We start from the raw sequence: 23,664 nt of genomic DNA on the forward strand, positions 1-23,664 counted from the left end.
GTATCCAGCTCTGTGTGCCTCTATTGGATATACATAACTGCAAGCTGGGCTCAGCAGGGTGAGGATTGTGCAGTGTATTCAACACATTTGAGTGCCACTCCACGTATCAGTGGTGATGATGTGAATGTGATGCTCACTGTCTGCTCTATATCACTCAGTGCCTCTCAGAGCATGGCTTTCCTCCCCAGGACCAGTGTATCCAAAAGAACACAGTAATTTGTGACATGTAAGCCAGGGTTAATATTAGTGCTTTGCTAGAAATGGCATCAAAAGGCTGCAGTGAGCTGCACGTTCAATGAGCCTTGCTGGATTTTATTTCCACTCGTCACATGTGGCCAATTTGTTAGGTAGCTGCTGTTTGCAGGCATCATTTCATGGTGCATTGCCTCTGCAGAACCAGCCACACATGAAAAAGCCAGGGCATTTGTTCCTGCAGGTGGTGGAAATGTGAACTAATTGAGTGATTTTGTATTTACTGGTAGCTGTTACCTCCTTTCTAGGTATTGCTTTGTCTTCTGGATTTTATCAGAGGTATGTCCATGTGTCTATACCACTAAACTCTTTTATTCAGCAGCAATTTCATCAAAGACTTTGCAAGTGATCCAGCAGACATTTAAAGAGTTTCTTCATTGTTTTCCAAAGAAGGGTTTACTTTTGGGATGAAATGGTTGGTACTGCCAGTGTGTGTTGGGAGGGGGTGGCAGCTGCATCCCCTTCTTCACGGTGTTGCTAGAAAGGAAACCCCATCAATATTAAGGAGTAGCAAAATGTTATAGTCATGAAAATTTTGCACACACATGGAGGATATAAAAAGCACAGCTGAAGTAATTTTCATCTTAGAATACTAAGATGATGGAGGATTTCCCTATATATAATAGTGAGACCTGAAGAGCAGTAGCAAGCAAAAAAAGAAAGGTGGGAAAATCATTTCATAAATAGTGTAAGTGTTTCTCATACAGTGAAAATATCTATAAAAATATTTTGGTTTCAATAGATGGCCTTTAATATTTTGGAAGGTCAAGCTCATCCTTTGAAGTCAGTTAATCAAACACCCTGCAAAAAGAAGGAATATTCACATAGTGAGAACTAACATAGAGAAAGGAGTTTAGTTACAGGATAATTATCAAATATCAGAAGGAGTGGACAAAAAAAAAAAAGATACAAAAAAAAAGCCCATCAATTACTCTTGCATGGTATTTTTATCCTGAGAAAACTGAAAGTAAGGTTCTGAAACATGGTTACTGCAGATCCTGCTGCATTGACAAGGGATGACTTAAATACACCATTTGTCTCTGCTTCTGAAAAGACTTGCGTGTAATGAAAATAAGATAGAGGACTCCTCAAAAGTGTCTGTTAATTTAGGCCAGATTCTAAGTATTCTAAGTAAGGACACAATTCGGTCCCTATCTGAAAGGGACAGGCAGGATCTGGTATGTGATCCATGTTTGAAGTATCAAGGTCTGGAAGAGGGCAATGTGTGACCAGAACATATAGAGGAACCCTCAGCAGGGTCAACCTTCAAGTAGCAGTTATACAGAATGGTCTTATATTAAAAAAAAAATAAAGCTATTTATAACCCCACTGATGAATTACTTTTTTGAAAAGAATTCTAAAGCCTCATGATTCTCTAACACCTAGAATTCAGCTACCCTGCTGAATATTTCTTTTCCGGATAAATATCAGAGGTGTGAAGTAATGTTCTATTACAAGTGTGTCTGGGAAGCATATTTGTGTACATGTTCTAAATTTAGCCTTCTGAAAAGTTGCATAACTCAACTTTTCCGAACAATAGCAACAATATGGCTTTTGTGTTTTGGTGTGGTATGCATGATTGTATCTATTTAATTAGTCCCCTGTTAACTGAATGGCTTATACTGATCTTTTTGCATCTGCTGGCTGATTGTGTTTCACAGGTCTGAACAGAGTTTCCGCTCTTAAAAGATGGCCCTAAAATCCCAGTTATACTGCTTGAAATCTGAACAGTCAGTAAGATTTTTAACTGATGTTTTCATTTTGCAAGTTTAGTACATGCATCTGTATTTATGTATAAACAATGAAAAAATTAAACTGAAACAGTCTTTTAATACAGCTGCAATGGAAATGCAAGTTAAACACAGAAAATTGAGACAAGGGGCCAAAGTGCTCCAGAGTTACCTTATTAGTGGTAGTTTGTAGCTGCTCTGAGAGCTCAATGTAGATTACCAATCTGTATCTTAATCTTCCTTCTTTACAGAGAGAAAGAGTAGCCTGTCTCACGTCTATATTTGGTGCAGAGTGCATACTCCACTGTGCTAGCACACCACATCAGGAAGGAATTTCAAATGCTCCCAAGGAATTCAGTAACAAAAGTCCTGTTGGCTTTCCTTACATGCATGGGCAAGGGAACATAGTAATCCTGTGTAATAAACTCTTCTCTTGCTGCTGCTGCTGGAGCCTCAAACACCGACTAATGAACCCTCTAATGTCTCTTCACCCTCCCCACAGAGCTGAGTACCCCAGGCCACCGTCTCTGTTGACAACCTTTCAGCTGGGCTGACTTGTGCCTGTGCCACCTGTGAGCTGCTAAAACGGCTTCACTTTTGCATTCACCAGGGTAGATCTCCGTAGGCTGTGCAGCATTTGTTTTGGACAACACCCAGTGAGACAGAAATGTTGAGCTTCTCCAGGGGTGCTGATGGGGTAAGTCTGTTCTCCGGCTGATTCTGTGGAAACTGGAGAGCCTCACTGCCATTTCTGCAGTAAACTTCACCTGGAACATGAGAGAGAATAAGACATTATCCCTTTGCAATTCACACTTGTGAACTGTTTTCTGTTTTGATTTTTCCTCTTTTACCCCATTCAAAATTTAAATTTTTCACTGTCTATATTTTGCTACGATAGGTACACTTCAACAGTCATCAAGTCACTTCTTTCCTACGTCTTTTCTCTAGCTATCACTTTGAGGAAAGGTGTAAATCCAACTCGCATTTTTTATTGTCTTTGACGGCAAAATCAAATTAAACTTGCTTAAAAATATGATAGCAAGTAACTAACATCTTCCAATTAGAAGAAATCTGTTCAAACAGCTTGACTTTGAGATACAGGTGTTAATCACTCAGAGCTGTCTGTGGCTTCAGATTTATTACAGGGGCCCGTGTTCCCCTCTCTTTCTCTTCCTTTCCTCAAAGTACATTTATCCTCTTCTAGTTTATTGTTGTATGAAGCCACTTCAAGGTTATCGGCAAGTAAAGAATCTGAAGAATTTTTCTTTTTCATGGGGTTAGTTTTAACAAGGAAAGGAACTTCTTTCTGAGGGCACTAATGTGTTAATCCATTCTCAGAATAAGAAATTTGTTTTGCTACAGGGGTTCTTAAGTGGAGAATCCAACACCTTAGTTTATTATGCTGCCCATCTTGAATCATGTGCAAAGATAACAAGATATGAAGAAAGTAGATTAGATGAGTGCATTACTGCCAAACTTATTATTATTAGTTGTTGTTGTTATTATTATTATTATTATTTCTTTATTTCCAAAAACAGGGCAGTTATACCCTCTTCCAGAATTCAAGTCTAATGCATAAAAATATAAGCAGTCCCTATGTGCTGCACACCTCTTTATCTTGTATATAAGACTAGTAAACAACTGGAAGACAATTCTTAAAATAACAGATGCTAGAAAGAATGGTGTTTGTTTATATAACACTTAGAATCTGGAGTTCTAAATTTAAAGGTTATATGAGCTTTCTTAAAATTAATGTGGAGGCTGAAGTGACATTTGCTCCTAGTTAAATTTGCTGGATTTTTCTATCATTCAATAAATAATAGAGATTTAGGTACTATTTATTTTTTACAGGTTCTAGGTACAAATAGTATGTATACTTTGTGGAAATCCTCTAAGATCTATAAAGAGGGATACAGGCAAGACAAAGTTTCAGGATCAAAGAGCAGAACTTGATAAATTGATGACCAGTGGACTGAAATGTTTCAGCCGTCATTGCTCTCTATGTCTGTTTACTGTATGGGTTTTTTTAAATGTTGTTGTCCTTGGAAGCAAACAAATAATGATTTTTGCTCTTACCATTGCACTGAATGAACAGTGTTAAGATGTTTGCTGGTTTCTAAATCTCTGATACACTGCTGGTTTTAGTTAGCAGTCTTGCTTTATTTTCTTTCACAGAGATGCTGTGTGACAGGGATAACTTTACTATTGGCAGTTTCTCTGCTTTGTGTGATGATGCTTTTTGGCTAGCTTTTTCTTTTCATGCTGATTTCTTAGTGTGGTATGAAGTGTATTTGGGACAGGTGATGGAGGAAAAAGAGTAGAAAGGTTTATGTTAGGGGTAATGCACAGGAAGAATGGGAATATACAAGAATATAATACTTCACTAGACTTTGATGTTTTAAAATAAAACTAATCTGGAACTATTGTTTCTAGAACTGATACAATACTCCAGGCAACACTCCAGGACTATAGAACTTAGAACTTTTTGCTGGAGAGAAGCAGGTGGTCTCTTTTACCCCTTTTTCACTTTTTCACATCTAGCCCTTTACTGGGACTTCTATGCTTTCTCTTTCCATGCAAAGGCAGGACAACCTCCTTTTGGGGCCAGCAGGGTCCTGGGCTTTAGAGCCTCATTTTCCCAAGTTCCAGAGCTCTCAACTGACCCAGAAATGCCTTCTGCCTGTGCTGCAGCTCTTTCCTGCTGAAGTTAATGCATTAACCCTGGCTGGCCCTGTCTCTCCCTGCTGCCCTGCTCACAGCTCCTGTCCTGCCTGCAGGGCCTGGCAGCAGGGACCCCTCAGTGCTGTGGGGGAGCCAGGCCCCTGGGGGTGCCCATAGCTCCCCCATGTCTGGGTTTGGGGGAGGACAGACCTCCCCAGCCTCAGGGCCCTGCTGGGGCTGTGCTGCTCCTTGCCCTGCCTCTGGATGCAGGAGTTTGGTTTGTGCCCAGCTGCTGTCGGTCCTGTCCCTCTGGCCCTCAGTAAAGTCTGCAAGGGCCACGGTTCCCTCCTGTTTTTTGTCAACTTCCTCTCCAGGGCAGCTCTCTGCAATAAAACTTCTTTCCACCTCAGTGCTAAGAAAGAGATGACATTCCAAGTTACTGTTCCCCACAGGCCATCCAAGTATTGTCTGACCTCTGTTTCCCGCCTGTGTCCCCTGACTGTTGCCAGGATGGTTTTTATCATTCTTTATTTGGGGTTTTAGGAATAACAGGTTAGAATTTCAACCACTTTGTCACCCTAGAAACATATTCAACCAGTGTAGGGTAAAAAGAGACCTCTTCCAGGAAGAAAACCCACCTTTTGCTCAATGCTCACCCTTGAAGTGACCTCATGGCTGTTTTATGGGCCTGGGGACTTGCAAGACCACTTGTTTTCATGCCCTCATTCCTGATGATACCTGGAAATGGTCCCTACTCAAAAGGTAGGACCACAGGAACCAGTAGAAAGCAGCAAGCACAGTCCTGGAAAGGACTGATGTGTTTGTCCCTGTTCCAGGTGGGGCTGTGGAAGCAGTGTTTATTGGAAGCCCTTTTTGCAGGCCTCATGAAGCCCACAAGTCTGAGGGATGCATCTTTCCCTTCTTTGCTGTGTGTGCCTGTCCTCCCAGGTCTGAGACAAGGAAGGAAGAGGAGACCCACTACATTTACAAACCACTCAAAGTGAAGCACCTGGGGGCTTTGAGGCTGCAGGGAGTGAACTTGGTCTCTCCCAGAAGTATTTTCATAGTGCACCAGCAGCTTAAAAACTCAAGAGAAAGAAACTTATCTCCAGGAAAGTCAGACCCTTTTTCTATGTATCACTATCAAAACTGTGAATAGCACACTTTGCTCGCTACACATGAGGAAAACCTGTGGACTGGACACCCTACATGTTAAAAATGAAGTGAATTTTATCATATATATCTCTCAAATCCATTTTACGTACAGTTGTTTCAGACAATACATGACATTATTTACACTAGAGAGACTTGATCTTTTTTTCTGTTTTCTTGAGATTGTTTCCTTTGTTCAGTTTTGTTGTTTCCTGTGGACAGCTGGTGAATGTTCTTTTCCTCTTGTCATTCTTCTTTCACACAGAAGTAGCAAAGGGAAAATACTTCTCTCTCCTGACACAAATAGCCCACCTTTTTCTGGCTGCTACCAGGATTTTGTTTGTTTCAGACAGAGGAACAGACAGATAAGTAAACAAAACAGAGAAAAGCATGCTTGTTAAATTTTGCTCCCTTGGACACAGCTGAAACTGCTCATCGTGCAATGCCAAAATCCTCTTTTTTTCCTCCTAGGGTTATGTTCTAAGATATGTTTTGATTCCTTGATAACTTTTCACTGCGACTACTCTGATGTTTCCCTGTCTCTGTCTTCTATGCTTAGCGTAAGATGAATAAATACAATATCCATGCATTTGTTATCAGATATTCTGAATCATTTGTTTCAGTTGTTACCAAATTTACTTATAGTCAACTTCTTGAGTGTGGCATTTTTCCCTTATTTCCAGCTGTCAGCACTATGAAAAATGATACCTCATTTAACTTGAGTGAAAAACAGCTCTTATGTCTGGCTACCCCAGGGAAATGATGGATTGGCCCAACTTGTGCCATGAAAAAATACACTTAGAATGCTCTTCTGAGAGAACAAAAACTCAAGGACATAATACCAAAATTGGTTTGTAACTCCTTTTGTAAGAGTAAAAAGAGGCTTGCCTGTGTTTTCCTAATTAGTTTTTCCAGCAGCCAAGTGCTGTTTGTCCTCCAAGTGCAGTCCTGCCTGCAAGGTAAAAAATCCAAAGTTGCTTGTCTTCTGGAATATTTTTTTGAAAGCTGGGTTTAGCAGGTTTTGTAGAATGGATCTATCTTCAATTCAGACCAAAATAGGACTCTCTTATGTTTCAATCCTGAAGTTTTCTTTAGGACTTCTGTCTCCCAGGTTTTGTGTTGGGATTAATTATCAAATTTTTGTTCTGCCATTCTTATTAGAGGAATACACACAAGTCCCAAGGAGAACTGTCTACTGTGGCAATACCCAAGAAATACTGACTACTGAGTACTGTGGCAGGGTCCCTGGGTCTCTTACAGATGTTAGGAAGAGTTTCAGAAAACCATGTGATATTTGTTCCTTGGTTGGCAGCTTGAGGGCTCATGGTTGTGTTTTGGCACAAGGGATCAATTTTGCTTTGCCAAGCTCATTTTGTTTAACCACAATTAAGGGGTTCTTCATATCCTGTTTGAAACTCATAGTTTGAAGGTGGTGCTCAGATTAAGAATATAATCTGCTAATAATTGGAGGGAGGAAGAAATGAACAAACAAAAAAGTAAAATCCTACCTTGAGATGTAAATTGAAATTCCTCGTAACTACCTTATGTTTCTTCTAAACCAAACTATTTTAGAATTTGCTTCCAGATCTTGGTTCCATTGCAGGTGTGCATGTCCTTATATGTAATCAGAAATCTAGTTTATATAAAAATGTATTTAAATGTTGCATATTTTTAAACAAACCAAACAAGCAGATGCTTGGGAAGACTTATGGATGTGGTTTCTTGGGTGGAATTGTTTTTCCAGAGTGACCTGCAAACCTAAACACCAGTGTCACTTTCTCAGCTGTTCTGTGGAAGGAAACCCAGCAGCTGCTGTCCCATAGTGTGGGCTACTTGTGGCATGCTCTGGACTATGCTCTGGTCAATAAAATTAATATGTCAAGCCAATATTGTAATCTCAACATGTCTAATAATTCCCCACACTGAAAAAAAAACTTAAGCAGTGTTTAAGCAGCTATTAGAGAGGTCTTCCTTATGCCCATTTAAACAAAATGAAGACTCTAGAAACAATTTCAGATTAAATTTAAAAGAAGGTAAATTATCTTAATATTAGGAATAAAATATTCCTTAAGGATTCAAAGTGCTTGGTTTTCTTCTCTTATTGTTATGGTCACTATACCTTTAAGAATTTTTGGATTAGAAATCCCTTGTTTTAATTTAGCATTTTATATATATACACATGCACATCCTGTTTAAAGACTTTGATTCAGCAGAAGAATCATGTTGAACATATATATTCAGTAGCTAGTAAGTGAAAAAATATTTACTGTTATAATGTGAAAATGTAGATTTGATGGTTGCATGTTCAAAACCTCATAACACTGGGTTTGTCAGTACAGAATCAATGGTAAATTTTTTCTAGTTGTTATAATTTGAGAACTTTTTTAAAATTTGGTTAACTGATGTCAGGTGATGTCCGTGGAAGAAGCCCTTCACACTTCAGATGGTGACAAAAAAGAGCAGGCAGCTTAATGCTACCAAACTAGGGGTGTGTCAGATCTCTCTCAAGAATGATAAACTCAATGGAGGTGTCTATTTTTAACCTCCTGTTCTTTCCTTTTGGCAGACTTATCAGTGTTAGCTGAGCCGTTTCACTGAATGAATCCAAGGGACGCTGGTGCTTTCTGAGATGAGCAGGGGACCCTGAGAGAACGGCTCAAGCCTGCTTTGATGTCTGCAGCCCCGTTGTGAAGCACCATGTCAGATGAAGCCTCCTCGGAGCCCAAACCTTCTACAACAACAGTCAGCTCCGTTGCTGTGCAGGCTGGGGATGCCAGCATTGTTATAGCTGTGCTGAAGGTAAGGCAGAAACTGCTGGCATGTCTGCTCTTGTCTTTCTGCTTTTAAATATTAACATGATTAACGCTTTTAAATATTCTGGGCAAACGAGTAGCTAGCATAAAATGATGCAGAAAGGCCATTTGATTAGTCAATATCTAATAGACTTGGAAGTTAACGCTTGTTTCTCTTCACAATTACTCTTGGTGGCTTTTGGATTACAGACAGTTTTTTTCCGATGGAATAAATAGTCTGGTCAAAATATGTAAGGTCTGGAAAGGAATTCCTCTTACTCTGTTTTAAAAGAGTTAAATTAAGAGTGCATAATAATGTATTTAAAGCATGATGATTGCAGTCAAGCCTCCTTGAGGTACTTTAACCTGTACTCAGGAATAATTTTACACAATAAGTGGCTCTACAAACTCCACAGATGAGGTATTTTCTGAGGAAAAATAGTCTAAACTTAATAATGAGTAGCTATTTTTGAAAGCTGTGAATCCACAGTGGCACGTGTTTCAGTAAGCCCTTGTGTGCATGCAGTTGCGTTTATAAGCACCGAAAGGTCTCTTTTGTGAGCTGGAATCCACACCTTCACACCTGGCATTGGGAGTAAATCTGGATGCTAGTAATTAATCCCAGCTGGAATTTATTGGCATTTTTTCATTCTCCAGGCAACCTGGAAAATGTGCTAGCTTCAGCCATTAGAGTCTGTTTGTGATGCAGAATAAGGTGATAATGAGTTGAGTTGTCACCTAATTCAGGTGATTACCTCAGTTGTGGGAAGGTTTTTTTGAGGTCAGTTTTCACCCTTCCTGTGAGGTGGTCTGTTGTTGCAAGGGAGTAATTTCATTGCAAGGAGACTCAAGTTGATGGTGAAGTAATTTATTTTCCCTCTCTGGAAACATGACAGTGACATCACAGCGACATCACAGCTTTGGTCCTTATCGGCATCCTTTGGGGCCTGTCCCAAAAACTATTAAGTGTCCCTGCTGCTACCCATGCAATGTCTTGTTCCATTTATTCACTATAGAGGTACATGGGACCTATGTGGTAGAAATCAGATCTGAGGCTATGGTTTTTGCATCTCCAGTACTACATTTTTACTTCTGCCTGCCCCACTCACCCACCAAATTCATTTAACTATCAGTGTCATCTTCAGCTGAAAGGTGAGATGAATCAGAGAAAAAAAATTGGCTCATTGTGATAATTTTACTCTTCATGGACAAAATCAATATTGGAGCACCTCCTGGATAACACTAGTCTGGGATTTTGTTACCTGTTTCAAATTAAGTTTGTACTGTATTCTCTGTGACTCCCTTGTGTGTAAGGTCCCTGTGCTCCTATGACCATGGAAAGCATGTGTGAGCTGAGAACCTGTGTGAGTGAATAAATGAAGGAAACCTTGTGTATTCTGAAGGCTGTTATTGTTTCCTTATTGCAGTGTGGAAAATGGGTGAAGCTTCAGCTGGCTGAATCAACCCCTAATATATTAGAAATTGGCAGCAATCAAGATGAGGCTAAAAAACTACTTCAAGATCATGAATTCCTCCTGTCCAAGCTGAAGGTAAGATGTGATAAGACCACAAAAATCAAAAATATTCCTCAAGCCATTACAGTTCAGGTACAATAGCTGATGGAGCTGCCTGTGCCTCCTATTGCAGTGTGGTGGTTAGGTTAAACTCCACATAGGAAAAAATATGTTCAGCCTTTGTTAGTGTAGCAGATCTTCAGGGGTCTTTGTGGGTTCCTTCTAATTCAGGATATTCTGTAATTCTCTGGAAATTAGGCTTCTTCCCAGGAAAAATATGCTTCTGATAGCAGCAGGAAAGGTACAGTTTTTTCTACTTTATATATCAATGACAGATGAAAAAATCCTATGGCCCTCAGTAGCTGCCAAATATAAAGGAATGCCAATTCATTTTTTTAATTCTCCAATGTTGTGAAAAGTTTGATTATTTTATAACAGCTGTGAACACAACCAAGCCCCTTGTAAGTCTGAAGCAGATATCTCCCAAACATTTAAATTGAACATTAATTGATATTTTGATAGGGTAGGTTGACTTTATATATGTAGACAAATGAATTCCTCTAACATCTTTGAAGCTATGAACAGTAACTTATCTATTTACTTTTTTGGGGGATTGCATAAAATTGAGATCTGAAAGAACAAATATGATTTGGATAGGATCAAGTATTTGATTTAATACCAATGACTATGTGCTTCCCCAATCATTAAAAATATCCAATGAGTGTGAGGGAATTCAGTACAGCATATAGGGAATGTAGCTAATACACGGCATTGTGTGGATTTTGAAGAGTATGAAGAATAGAATTATGGAAAAACCCACCAAACACCCAAAACCAACCAAAATACCCAAAACCTTGAGAGAGGTGGTTTTGCTTTCCTTTTTTATGCAAAGTGCCTCATCTTTATTGTCACTAGTGCAATATTTGAATGTTCTTGGATCAAGCTGCTGTGTCCTGTTTGAGCAATTCAGAATTAGCTGAGTTCTTACGCCCTGGTTATTTTTCTCCTAATTTTCAAAAATAAATATTAAAGAGTGGAAAAAGAAAACAGAGTAAACCCATCTTTGAAAGAAACTCCCATATTTGTAAGAAAAACAATGTTCCAAATAACATTTTACTATGAAGTCAAATCAGATCATAAAATTTATTATGCATTGACTGTTAAAGAATGCTTGTCATCCAAATACATGGAGTACAAATACTCATTATTTCATGGTTTATGCCTGTGGTCCTTGCAAAATTCAGCATTGATTAATGAATATTCTATAAAAGAATTTAGTTAAAATGACCACTTTTTCCTCAGTAATGAGCTGGACTGTAATGTTGTTAATAATTATTCCTGGCTGTGCATTTTGCAGCCATGACCATTTGAGAATTATAGTAAGTAGTTAACACTTGTCAGTAATTACATAGTCTTAAGTCACTAAACTCACTTGTAAACTTTTTTCCCAAAACTTTTTTTTCCAAAACCAGATGTTTTTTGATTGATTTTTAGTTTTTGAAATGTTGTTCACAGTAATTCTTTTCCACATAGTATTTGATAATGAATTACACCTTAGCTATGTGAAGACAGGTAAGAGGCAGTTTGAATTGTTTCCCCATTTCTTTTATATAGTTGTAAAAAGAAAAAAAAAAAAAGGAAAATAAATCCTAACAGATACCCATACTTGATATGCATATGCTTAACTTTGCTGATTAGACTAGCTCAATTCAAAATTAAATTTTTGTGCAGGTCAGGCAAAAATTCTTGAATAAGTAATGATTCCATCATGAAACTAATCCTGCTTAAGGCAAGAGTTTGATGATTCATACTAAATATATCTTTGGAATCAGTAGAGATGAACCTATGGACTTGTAGAAAATAATTTAAGGAATAGTTGTCCATTCTGGCATTATTCCATGTTCTTCTGTAAACTCATTCTAGGTTTTGATCACCCCTTTGCTTTTTAACTTCATTATTTTCATCCTGGTATATTTATTGCAAGTTATAATCAAAATATTCTTCTGTCAGCTTAATATGTTGAAGATTCACAGGCGTAAGTAAGGACAAAATCTGGCAGAGTGATCAGTTTACATTCAGTACTTCTGATGCTAGAGGAAAAGGAATGTAATACAGCTCAGTATTTCAGGGAATTGGTTTTGACTTAGCAATGCTGACAGGGTTAAAAGCCCAAACAAACAGTTTGACATTTAGTAAGGCAAATAGTACTTTAAACATCAATTGGAATAGATTTGTTGAAAGAGAAAACAGTAATTTTTAGAACAATTTTGAAGTTCTTTTAATGTTCAGAATTAGAGTGAAAAAAATTGGTGTGTGGTCTTCAGGGCCGTAGGAGAAAAGATATCCAAAATAATTTGCTTTGATAGAATGTACTCTAGCTTATTCATAACTGATTTACATTTGTTCCATTTAATTTAGGAATTGGGAACACTCCATTACTAAAAAGGGCACAAGTTTTGAAAAGGGCCCAACTTCAGATGTTTATGGATTAGGAAACAGATGTGTTATTATTAATAGAGTTGAAAGAATAAATGTTGAACAGGAAAGATTAAAACTGAGACTAAACAGAGAACATGTATACAGTGTTTACATCCAATTAAAATTCCCCTCAGTAGTCTCACCTAACAGGTTCTGATTCTAAGCTATTATATTCTGTTTCTGTTTTGCTAAATCAGACCATATCAGCAGCACCAGTTTTGTTGCAACCATCAACTGCTGTGATTTCATGGAATTCTCTTTCCCAATATCTGATTCATCCTTTTTTAGGTAACTTTCAGCAGGTTTATATGTTCTGGAAATATGTATATGTACATATGGATGTCTCATTTTTCACAATTTAAAAAGAAAAATGAGAAGAATCAAACCTATAAAACCTGAGATAAAATTTCCAGGAGGCAAAATTATATAGATTGCACTTTGTATAAACATTTCTCTGCCATTCTCCTGCTGTTTCCAAGAGAAGATCTGCTTGGAGTTAACATGATTTCTTAGTGCTTGGGTCTCTCAATATTAAAACTCACTGGATCTTCTGGAAAAAAAAAAGAAAAAGTGTGTGTGTGTCCATAAAAATTTTAAAATTCCTAATAAGGCATTCTTGGTTTGCTTCCAAAGTTCTGGTTTTTATCATGAGAGAGACTGCAGCAGAACAGCCACAAAAGTGAAGAGAATCTAGCCCATAAACTTAAGTTTAAAACCATCATTTTTATTAATTTGGCTCATGAACCTGAGGATTGCTCCTAATTATTTTATTTACTTTAATTCGCAGAGCATAAATTGCAAAATATTAATTTATATGCTAATAGCCAAGAGAAAAAAATTAGAAAATTACATACTTCAAAAAGCACTCATATAATACATTCATTTTTTGCATTTGATATCTTTTAAATAAGCCTTTCAGTTATTTCAAGCAAAAATATTTTCAAAATGCTTATTTTTCAGTAATTTTGTAAGGGAAGAAATTATTTGTTAATTTTTTCTGAATGATTGGCAAGTAGTTGTTGAGGTGCCCAGCAGTGCAATTAACAGCAAAGTTCAGCTGCCTTTTTATCAAACCATAGCTGACTTTTGCAAGTTATTAAAAAAAAAAAAAAAGGAAAATTCAAATGTAATAAATATTTGTTTTCATTGTTAATTCATCTCACTCATAAATTTCAATATTTGTATGAACAAAATTCCCACCAAAATAGTATTTGAGGTAGCTTTTTAACTATTTTCAACAACTGTGTTGTATAATCTCAGCACTGCCTTTTAGCACTAACTAAAGGTTAATTTTAGCAGCATCTCAGTGCTAAGAGAATGGGAGAGTAGTTTACACCTCTGAAAATTCCAAGTTATGTAGTCAGTGTACAATAACTTAGGAAAGGCAAAAGATCATTTCCCCCTCTCATTCCTTGCTCTTTTAACAGATGGAAAAGTACCCTATTAATGGACTGTGAACGAATTAATACAAAAGTTGTACTATCCACCACAAGTTACATAAGAGACTTTTCTGTCTTTGCTGCAGTATCAGAGGCAAATTTACCCAGAGAAGGAGTGGGGGGAGAGGTGTGGCTGCACAGCAGCTGCATCACCAGGGAGGGAGCATTCCTGCTGCAGGCCTGGGATTGCATACACCCAGTACCCCTTCAGTCCATCTGAACCACAGCATTGCTCCCTTAAGCCACCAGTGTTCTTCTTTTGGTGTGGCAGAATTAGACATGTCATAGATATTTAATAAAAAGTGAAATTGGTCTGTGGTTTTCAGGGCAATGCTTTTTTGGCATGGTTTTACTGACAGCAGCAGAAGCTGCATGTTTGCATGAGCTCCTTTTTGGCTACATGCTAGGCATTCCTTGTATTGTCAAGCCTCATTCCAGCTTCTCAGAGTCCAAGGAGAACTCTACTCTTCCGGTTTTTTGTGCCCACAGGGAGTGAAACATGAGATTCCAGAAGTGTTTGAAATACTTTTAAGTCTTTACTGGAAATCTCTGCTAAGTTCATCAATTGATAAAAAGCTCATTAAAATTCAGGTTTCTGTGAAATATTCTGTTTTCCATAAGTCATCATTTTTTGGATGAAAATACATTTTGCCTCTTAATACTGATTGGATGTTAGGGAAAAAAGTTTGACCATGTAAATGAGCTCATCCTAGAACAGGTTGTGCAGAAAAATTCTGGAATTTCCATTGTTAGGGATATTTAAGACTTCATGGGCTAAGAAGTCCTTGAGTAACTAGAGTGAGTGGTTAGGCAGATGACCTGAAGAGTCCTGTCCAAATTATTCCTTGGCTCTGTGTTGATAAAAGGGTTATATTTCAAAGATAAAAAATAGAAAACCAGTATTATCAGTCTACTTAATTTAAAAATAAAGTATTCACATGTGTACTATATGGAAACTAACATAGTTGAGGATAATTTTTTTGAAAGTTCTCAGTAGCTAGTGGCTTTGACAGTTGTGGGAAGCATAATTTTAAACTCAAGGCAATAAAACCTTGATATCACTCTGACCATCTTAGGTATTTGAACAGTTTCTCAAAGAAAGAGTAGTTTCCTGTAAAATATTTCTCTCTCTTTTTTTTTTTTTTGTTAGTCTGTTGTCTCAAAATGTAACTTTTTCTGTTGCTGAGGAAACAGCATGACAACTCTTGTGATACTATATTAAGTTTTTTTTGTAGCATTACAGGAGCTATTATTTGAAGGCAATAAAATACACACCCGTTGTAAATGAGTGAACCATATTAAATCCAGGCTAAAAATTAAGTCTGTATTTGAAAACTTCCATTAATCTGTTCTAAACACTGAAAGACTATTACACATGAACAGTTTCATAGGTGGTTTTTTGGTGGTTTTATTGTTAACTTTATGCATAGTAGTTCTGCATTTCATTAAATGCAGCAGTTTAGCAGTTTGGTTTGCTTTAACCCTCTAATTTTCTTTGACTGGATTTGAATTCAGCTCATAGTAACTGAATTTTAAAAGGCGCAGGAAGCATGACTGATAACCTTTGAAGAATATTCCCGTTTTCTCTGTGTCCTAGGGATTAGCTATTCCTCACAGCTAATCAAATACCAGAAAACAGAGCCTACTTGTCAGGGATAAATGGTAATTAACAACCTGTTCAGAAAAAAGGCTTCTAAAAGAAGAAAATTTACTTCTGGATCCTATACCATTTGTGTAACATTCATCTTGCATAGTTAGGAAAGATTTAGCATTTGAAATGTCTTTTAAATAGGTTGGAGCTGATTTAATATTAGGATAAAAGCATACCTACTTTTATTTCAAAATATAAAATATTCAGCTCTTTGAAAACTTGTCTTTGCCAAGAAATTCCACATGGAACTCCTTCACATGTCATCTGGTTTTCTACAGTGTATTCAGAGCAGCTGTGAAAGTGGTCTGATATTTTGGTAAAATTAACCTTGTAGTGGCAAGCAGCTTGGATGTAATATTCTGGGAATATTTTACCCCCTTTTTTAATATCAGCATTGTCATGACTATAATGACTTTTCATTAACTGATATTAAGATGTTGAGTTAGTAAAGAGACTATCAATATCTCATATAGTCATTTAATTCCTGTTATACTTGTTACAGAGCTGGTTTAGAATGTTAATGATATCCCATGTTGGATGATTAATGAATGCTACTGCTTTTACTGAGTTGTTATGCATGTAACAATTTTATGCCTCATCAAGAAGGAAACATCATGAAGGCTTCTCTTAGAGTTGGTTATCAACTTTTTATCCAGTGGTATATGAATGGTCATTTGAATTGTCTAATAAAAATTTCTTTTCATATTCCGTATTCATGTGGTAGCACCTCTAATAACAAAAAAAGTGATATTTCATTAATTCATGCTCATGATAAAACCCAAGATGGGGGTTGGGAAGAACACAGAACGAATGCTAATCAATTTTTCTGACACACTAAAGATTTGTAACATAAGCTGGAAATGGGCCAGCAGTTATCTTTCCTGTGGTGAGATTAACAAAAGGAATGCAACACAGAATAATTATTTTGACAATAGAGCATTATTATTTGGTGGCCAGCTTGAGCAATGCAGCAAGCTGAACTTGAAACATTATATAATTCGGTGAGGTTTTGGAGAGTATGTGTTTTAGTTCAAATCACTCTTATCTGGATTGCACTGTAGTCATCAGAAATTTATGAGTAAATTGCCTCACAAACTTCTAAAACTTTTAATGTCCAGTAATGTAACATGATGACATATGAAAGAGGAATCAAAATAGCTGCACTGCTACCGCTTCCAGGAGGACAGACCTCAGTTTATGGAGATGTAAAAACATTGGAGTGTAAATATTAGAGATAACATGATAAATTCTCTTAAATCTTGTTTGTATTTGAATTTTAGAAAACTATTGCCTCTTAAGTGCAGACGAAATTCAGAAGCTTACCATAAAACATACAGAAATAGCTACACCCCTATCACTAGGAACTGGAAATAAAATAGGAGTAGAAGGTTTGTGGCTCCTGTACAGACCCACAGTAAAGATAACCTGACACCGGTACCAGCGCAGTGTTTGGGGTTTTTTGTATAGATTTCTTATGTTTGTTTTGTTTTGGTATATTTCCTTCTCAGGCTTTGGAAGACAAGGTATGGGACCTGCTGCAGGAGGCAGATAAGGTTGCAGAGGAGAACAAAGAGAAGAGTCAGGTTTATGATGCCATGGCAAAGACCCTTGGGGATGCATGGGATGCCCTTATCATTATGTTAGAGAAGCGACAGGCACTTCTGGAACTCACCTCAGTGTTCTTTGAAAACGCTCTGGAGGTTTGTATATAAATCAAATAACTGTTAATTTGAAGCCACCCTCATCTTAGAGGTACACTGACCACTGTAATTTCAATGTGTTTTGTATTGTTCATTGTATTCCTAAAGGTTGAGGCAAACAAGAAAATTAAATTATTGGGATCCTTCCTTGGGATCTTTCCTTTTCCACCTTTCAGATAGTATAGGACGAAGCTGAACGAAACGCCATATAGACTTTAAGAAATATTTTAGTCACAATGTCTCCCAAATTTGTACTTGACAGAAAATGCCAGTAAAAAGTGGAACTGGACCAAACCCTAAAATATGTATTTCAATGGCTGTGGACATTCTGCAGAATAGCTTTCATTCCTTATGATTAAAATTATTTGGCATTGAAAGACCTTATTCTCAGATGCCTTCTGATGATTGGTCACTGAAAGATTTACACCAAAATACCCATAAAGTATTGTAACTATATAAAGCAAACTTTAGTCTAACTTGACAGTGCTTTATCTGAGACTTTGGTGTACAGATGGCCACTAAAAAATGAAAAACTGTGTGATCCCTGTTTACCCATTTCTCATATGCTAATTCACTGATAGACACAGGGAGCCAAAGAAGAGAGGGATTCCATACCCTGCAGGTTTTTGTCCACTCTGTGTAGCCTCATTATCAATGTCCCCACATTCTGGAACATTAAGAGTTTAATAATTCTCCCTGATAAATTTGTTTCTGTAGTATGCCAGTACCACCTATAAGTTGCAGAAGCAATTACTAACTGCCCTAAGAAGTCCAATTTCAACAATCTACTAATTATTGTGTCCTGATAATGTGTATTATACAAAGAAATTAGATTTGGCATAAGGCTTTGTAGGAAAGATGATTAATAAGTGGCAAACTGTAATTACAGATTGTGTCAACTAAAATCCTTCAATCAATCAATATTTGAAAGAAAAAAAAACAACTCAGAAGGCACATAGAGGCCAGAAAGCATCTGTATCTGGCAGCCACTAAAAATTACTTTCTCCAAGAATTTACAAATTCCCTTGGACTTTCCCAATAACACAGAGATTATTCTGTAGTTATGCAAAAGAAAATTACTGTGTGCTTCTCCCTATCCTTTCTTTCCTTAATGCAGTTTGCTATTAAAATTGACCAAGTTGAAGATTTCCTGAAAAATGCTCAGGAGTTCGATAATATTGACTCTTTGCAAGAACTTCTTCTGCAACAAGAGCATCATACAAAAGGTACAAACACAATTCCACTCCTGACAACATGTGGTTGTGTGCTGATTCTTGAGGGACTAATTTTATTCTTTCTGGGTGCATTAAAAAAAAACCAACGTATAACAAATACGCAAATACTCTGTTTGGGAAAATATAATAGTGAAATAGATTTTAGCAGACGATGAAAGATGTGAAACTCCTGGTTTCAAGCTAGCCCTTGCATCTCACCTTCAACAACTTTCCTGCACGTATCCTTGCCCATAAAGTTTCTTTCGCATGAGTTCTTTTTCTTTATTCAAGCTTTCATGTGAAGCACCATCTACTATATTGGGGCGCATTCAAATCAAAAAGAGAAAAAAGTTTTTGGAACTAATCTCATTGTGTGGCTACTTCAGGCACCTTTGCAATTCCATATGATTCTGCACTTTTTATAAGTCTTAAGACTCTGTCTTTGTAATTTTAATCAAATTTTTAAATTAAACTTGGCAGAATATCAGTCATACTTTATCTTTCACTAGTGCAGCACTAGCTAAAGCAGTTTTAGCTACCTTGAACAACAGGTATTCTTCCTGGGAGGCTGAATAGAGAATGAAACTTGGATAACATTAATATGGGGTTTGGGTCTTCCAAATAGATCTTCATGGGAGCAAAGTGCTCACTGCATACCAATTTAGGCTTGAAGTATCTGGCAGCAATTTACTGCTGAAAAGAGAGTCTATAACTACAAGCATCAGATGAAATTATTTGCCAGACAAAGTCTTTGCTTTGGTGGCAATAAGCCTTCCCTCAGATGGAGAAAAGTGGCTGCAATTTATTGATTTCTCATTCTACCCTAAAATAAAATAAAAATTTTGAAAGCTGATATTGGGTTATTTGATAAAAAACGGTGCTTTTGCAAGAAGGATACTCTCTATCTGCTCCAAAGAAAGATGACTGAAAATACAACCTTGACCAAGTATTGACTCTACCAGTATCTGATAAGTAGTTAATCAGAAATGCTTATCACTCAGGAATTTAAAAAAAAAACAAACAAACAACCAAATAAAAAACAACAACAAAAAAATGCACTCCAGAATGGAAAAAAAAAAGTAAAAACTTATGAAATATATTTCTTTACGCATTTCTATGTGGTTTTCATTTTGGATGGACCAAAATTAAACATTTATGATTAATACCACATTTCTGGAAGGCAAGAAGTAAAATGGACAGGCTTGTTGCAGTGAGCTTAAGGAAACTAATCTCTCTTGCTAGCCCTTAGGGAATGAAGAACTAGAGGCCTCCCACTCTGCTTCTTCCCTGAGTGTTTTTTGTGAAAAGAGGGGATTTTGTGTGCTTTGTCTCACTAGTTGCATCATTAGTGAAAAACTGCAGAGGATACTGACCCACATGGGAAGCAGGGTAGAAAATTTCACTTCAGCTTACCCACAGGTTGGGAAACATCAAAAAGAACTCAGTTTTGAGAAAACAATGAAACTTCTGGGTTTTGTTTTGATGACTCTCAGTACACCATCGTATGTGTATGTGAATATATGTTTGTGTATACACCATTGTGCCTTTGTAGGTTTACATAAGAGCTGTCCAATTTGAAATACCTTAGCATATATATATATATATATATATATATATATATATATATCTTCTAAAGTAAGCATTCATGTTCATGCAATGCTTGAAAATACATTGTGCTTGTGTATGCAAATAGATATTTGAAAGATACTTGAGTAATATTTGAAATATGGTGCTAGAATCACAAAGCACCCTGGGTTTTCTCCTGATGAAATTCTGTTCTTACAGAACTTCTGGAGAAGTCATTTGCTCTTTTAAACAAAAGCCATGACCTAACTCAATTCATAGAAGAATTCAAATGTGAGGGGCCAAATGCAAATCCAGAGCTGATTCAAGGAGCCCACAGCAGCTGCTTGAAGATTGACAATCTCCTTGAGATGCTGCAGGACAGGAGGCGGCAGCTGGACAAATTCCTCAGACATCAGCGCCAAGGGCTGGAGCAGGTTCTGCAAATTTGTTTGTGGCACCAACAGGAGACCCAGGTAACACAAACAATATCAAGGGAAATCACAGTATGGAAAACAACCTAGCAACTGTTATACAGTAGAAACAGAAAAGGAGCCTAAATATATTTATTAGGCCTATATTTCCGGGCTACTTCTATTTGAGGAAGTCCTAACTTTTGAATGTTTGACTGATGTCAGTGTACTGGAGACATGCTCTGCTCTATTGAATCTAAGAGTAGCTTTTTGTTCTTTGTGTTGCTTCTGTTTTGCTAGGCACAACTCTGTAGTCTAGTAGGATGCACAATCTATGTGTTGTTTATCCCTTACTACCAGGTTATGAAGCACTGAAAATGCAACATCTCCCTTTGATCTCTAACTGGAATGTGATGATCTGATAATCATGATTGTAACATATTTCTTTTTCAGTATTTTCAATGTGTGAAAGCATATTTATTTTACATTGATTCTTTTATGGAAGTGTCAGCAGCATATTTTCTGATTTTTCTTTCATTAATGAAAATCAAAGGCAGATTGGCCTATTTTATGCATAATTACTTATCTTTGGAAGAAAAAAGTAATTATGTCAATAATTATTGACATAATTAGATATAGAAAGTATATCTAATATATAATTTCATATAGAAAGTAATCTAGTCAATAATTATTGTAAACAAAAGATAAAATCTGATTCTTGAAAAACAGGAGTGATTTCGAATTTCAACCAATCAAGGAAAACCACTCTCTTTTTCAAACAGCTGTGTTAACCTTGCCTCCTTTCCCATACCTTCAGCAAAATCACTGAAAGTGAAATTCTTTGGGTTTATTGCTTATAAAGCAAGTAAAGAACTCTCAGCCATTTCTCCAGAGCTAAGTTAGCACAATGAAATCACTCAGAGGTATTAGCTGTAGTGGAAGCCAACTGATTAAACTCGCTGTAATGGAAAGGAATATTGCCAAGTGGTAAAGGGGTGAACACTTTGCTGTAACAGGGTTAAAAAATTACTTCTTCCTCTGCCTAACTTTACAGAATTACTGTTTTTTTTGCTAAACAGATACATGATAAAACTCCCCCAGCCCGAATTTGTAAATAAATTTTTATTTCCCTTTTAGCACAGTTTTTATTGTCCACTCCATTTATTTGTTTTTTGATGAACCCATAGTAAATACCCTGTGAAAATTTGCTTCTAGGAAAAATGTTTCAGTCAGTAAGTACACATCTGGAGGACATACTTAAGAAATGAAGGCTTGGTATTAAAATAATTTCTTTATTTCCCTGGGTCTCTTGGACTCAATGTGAACATTTTTTATGTGTAAGTGAAAATACTTCCAAAATATTTTAAAGATTTTTTCATTTTTTATAATTGCTTAAATTTATTAAAAATAGCATGATTCTACATAAGCAGATAAAACAATAATAACAAAAAATCTCTAGCGGCCTATTAAAATCTGTAGTACCTAGAGTACAGAAATTCTTAGTATGTTGACTATGATCTAAGTATAGTGGTGATTTTCCAGACTGGAAATATTGGAGGAAGTGTTCCTGATACCAATAACTAATTGTGGATACTATTTTAAAATGTGGAGCTTCACTCAGGAATTCTTGCCATGTATTGTTTACAGAGAAAATGAGAGGTACCTACAATGAATCAAGCATGGTATCAAAACCCATGCATTTATTCTATGCATGGCTATAACCTGATTCTTCTTTTACTGTATTAATTTACAATCTGGTCATGCTTGATGAATACATTTTTTGTCTGTTTTGTCATACATATCCACTATGTGCTTACTTAGGTATTAGTCCTTTCCTTCTGCATTTGTTACAACACAAATGTAAGCATTTAAATAGAAGCATGAACATTAGGAATAAAAATGAAAGGAATTAAAACATGAGGCTTTTTTTTTTAAACTAAACTGCCATGTATATATTTTGAAAAATGGACAATAACTTCTCAACCTTCTCACTGATTTCCTTTTAATATTTGATTAGGTAACATCTTGGTATAAGCAAAACATCAGAGATTACTTTCAGAAGCAAAACTTAGGCTCATCACTGTTGGAAAATGAAGAGTTACTTCAGGAGCTTGAAGAAATGGAAGTCAAAGTGAAAGTAAGAAATACCATAATTGGTTTGTGAAGCAACTTTAAGAAAATGTGTAGCAAAACATGAACTTGGGCATTGAACAATCATGTATAGGAGAAGACATTTTCAAATGTACATGGGATTTATATCTCTATATGTCTAAATTATTTTAGTAATTTTACTTCTTTTAATGCAAATCCTCCATGTTCCTCAGATTTTTTTCATTTAAAATTTTAAAAGCTACACAGAAGTTATAAGACAAATAATCCTTGATGTTGTTTTGTAGGTTTTTCAATTTAGTGATCAAGTTCCATACTGGTAATTTACATGTGAAATCCTGTGGTGAAAAACAAAGAAAAGGAATTTTATTAGAATTTTAACAAATTTTAATAAATTTGTTCATAAAGGACAAAACCCCAGCCATTTCTACAATAATTAATAGTCAGTGAACTGAGTACATGATTGGAAGAGGTATTTGTCCATTTAGTTCTTGTGATTAAAAGTAATTGAAAATGCTACTTTCATAGTTTTCAGTTTTCCAGAGAATAAATCTGTTACTTCCACTCATAAAAACAAGATGAGATTAAAGAAAATGTTGCTGTAAGAAGAAAGAACTTTAGTAGTAAGTAAATTGCCTCAACTGAGAACCTTTTTTAGGTAACTGAAAAGTGCCGTAATCAGGCAAGTGCTCTTGCCGGGTCAGGACTATTTCCCATTCATGCAATTGAATTTGGATAACCCAGATGACCAAGGAGGCCTTTTCATCCAGAAACTATTCCAATAGAACTAAATGTCTTTTAAAGGATTATTGTGTTGATAGTAAGAGGCTTCTGATTGTTCACAGATCTGTTTCCTTGTAAGCTTCGTAGTTAAATGTCACATGTTTGCCTGTTTGCAGAATTAACAGGTAACTGCCTCAAGGCTGTCATGTAAACACCATATAATATTTCTATATTTCTAATGCTTCTCCAAGCATCATGTCAAAAAATAATTTT

The 23,664-nt window shown here is 36.5% G+C and overlaps 1 protein-coding gene across 5 annotated transcripts in view; it reads left to right on the forward strand.

The window, feature by feature from the left end:
• Positions 1-377: 377 nt before the first annotated feature.
• Positions 378-23,664, forward strand: part of CCDC141 (coiled-coil domain containing 141) — a 63,570-nt gene continuing 40,283 nt past the window's right edge. For 2 of the 5 annotated variants that reach the window (XM_074548376.1, XM_074548377.1), the window contains exons 1-7: positions 2,366-2,679; positions 8,362-8,594; positions 10,015-10,137; positions 17,178-17,369; positions 18,487-18,595; positions 20,369-20,622; positions 22,577-22,696. In XM_074548376.1, coding sequence (XP_074404477.1) covers positions 8,493-8,594; positions 10,015-10,137; positions 17,178-17,369; positions 18,487-18,595; positions 20,369-20,622; positions 22,577-22,696 — 900 coding nt within the window. In that variant the 5' untranslated portion in view covers positions 2,366-2,679; positions 8,362-8,492. Of the gene's footprint in view, positions 532-2,363; positions 2,680-8,361; positions 8,595-10,014; positions 10,138-17,177; positions 17,370-18,486; positions 18,596-20,368; positions 20,623-22,576; positions 22,697-23,664 lie in introns of those variants that run through there. The other 3 variants (XM_074548374.1, XM_074548375.1, XM_026791714.2) reach the window with 3 other exon arrangements.

The sequence above is a fragment of the Zonotrichia albicollis genome, chromosome 10 (genome assembly GCF_047830755.1).
Source record: "Zonotrichia albicollis isolate bZonAlb1 chromosome 10, bZonAlb1.hap1, whole genome shotgun sequence".
In the NCBI taxonomy this organism is placed as follows: domain Eukaryota; kingdom Metazoa; phylum Chordata; class Aves; order Passeriformes; family Passerellidae; genus Zonotrichia; species Zonotrichia albicollis.